This window comes from Gekko japonicus, unplaced genomic scaffold, assembly GCF_001447785.1.
Source record: "Gekko japonicus isolate JY-2015 unplaced genomic scaffold, Gekko_japonicus_V1.1 scaffold964, whole genome shotgun sequence".
Lineage (NCBI taxonomy): Eukaryota > Metazoa > Chordata > Lepidosauria > Squamata > Gekkonidae > Gekko > Gekko japonicus.
In genome coordinates this window covers 662,612-663,668 of record NW_015164214.1, presented here as the reverse complement: position 1 = coordinate 663,668, position 1,057 = coordinate 662,612, and the positions used below count along the sequence as shown (strand labels likewise).

Below are 1,057 nucleotides of genomic sequence, written 5' to 3'. Positions count from 1 at the left end.
GCCTCCCCTACCCCACACACCTACCTGCAAGCTGCAGAGGAGAAGGAGGAACGCCTTCCCAGAGCCGGCAAGGAGCGCCTTGCTGCCCACCGGGGATTCCCACGTTTAACACACGGGATTTCCCTCTGGGGCGCTGATTGGGCCAGTGGCCCGGCAGCGGCCCGGGGATTGGCTCCCTGCCTCCTGCCTCGCCACAGGGGCCCCGCCAGGCCCGGGCAGTGCAGCGCTACCCTTGGCCCTCTTCCCCCGCCCTTCTTGCTTCGGCCGGGCTGCGGGCGAGGAGAGGCTGCCGGCGGCCGCCCCTGCCTCTCCTCTCGCGCCCTAGGCAAAGGCCTAGTTCGCCTAGCGGGCGAGCCAGCCCTGAAGACGCCTATCCAAATTCTGAGCATGCACAACCCCCTGGAGTCTTTAGCCACTGAAACATGTGCAAGAAAAGCGGCCATTCTTTCTTCTGATGCCACAGGCCATACTGACCAGGCATGGAAGTAAGACATACACATGTGTTGGGTCAACCCAGAAGAGGGGCACAGACAATAAAGAAACTAAGTGGGACCAGAGAGAATAAAAATGTTCTTTGGAGGGCTGACTCACCTCCCACCCCACCTTCTCCTTGAAAGGGGCCATGAAAGAAGCCTAACCACAGACCACTTGGTAACTGCCTTGGGCAGACTTTAAAAAGGCTCTTGCTTAGGGAAACCTGCATTTCAGGGTGGTTTTTTTTTTTTTTGGGGGGGGGGGAGAATTATCTTAACTCCAAAGCCAAGATTTGTTTGCATTCTTTATAGCCCAATCCAAAACTGAGAACTTGGGGGATATACTTAACACTGGATCAGTGCAAACTAAATAGTTTTTCAAGCTGTTTTAACATATATAATTTAAGCCATCCAAAACCATCATAAGCACTGCAGAAAAGAGTATCAAAGGCTTGTGTTAGACTCACAGCTGTATCATCAAAGAGGTTGAGTAAGGAAATTAGAAAGGCTCGTCGGTGTTGCCGGTTCCCTCGGATCATGGAGTAAAGGTGTGAGCACAATGCACTGCTGGATTCATCCTGTCT

General features: G+C 53.4%; 1 protein-coding gene across 1 annotated transcript in view; it reads right to left on the bottom strand.

Moving 5' to 3' along the window:
* NIPBL (Nipped-B homolog (Drosophila)) overlaps positions 1 to 1,057 on the bottom strand; it is a 180,294-nt gene that overhangs the window by 6,586 nt on the left and 172,651 nt on the right. Inside the window, exon 42 of the mRNA XM_015408480.1 lies at positions 941 to 1,057. This exon is cut by the window's right edge and continues 3 nt beyond it. Coding sequence (XP_015263966.1) covers positions 941 to 1,057 — 117 coding nt within the window. The remainder of the gene's footprint in view (positions 1 to 940) is intronic.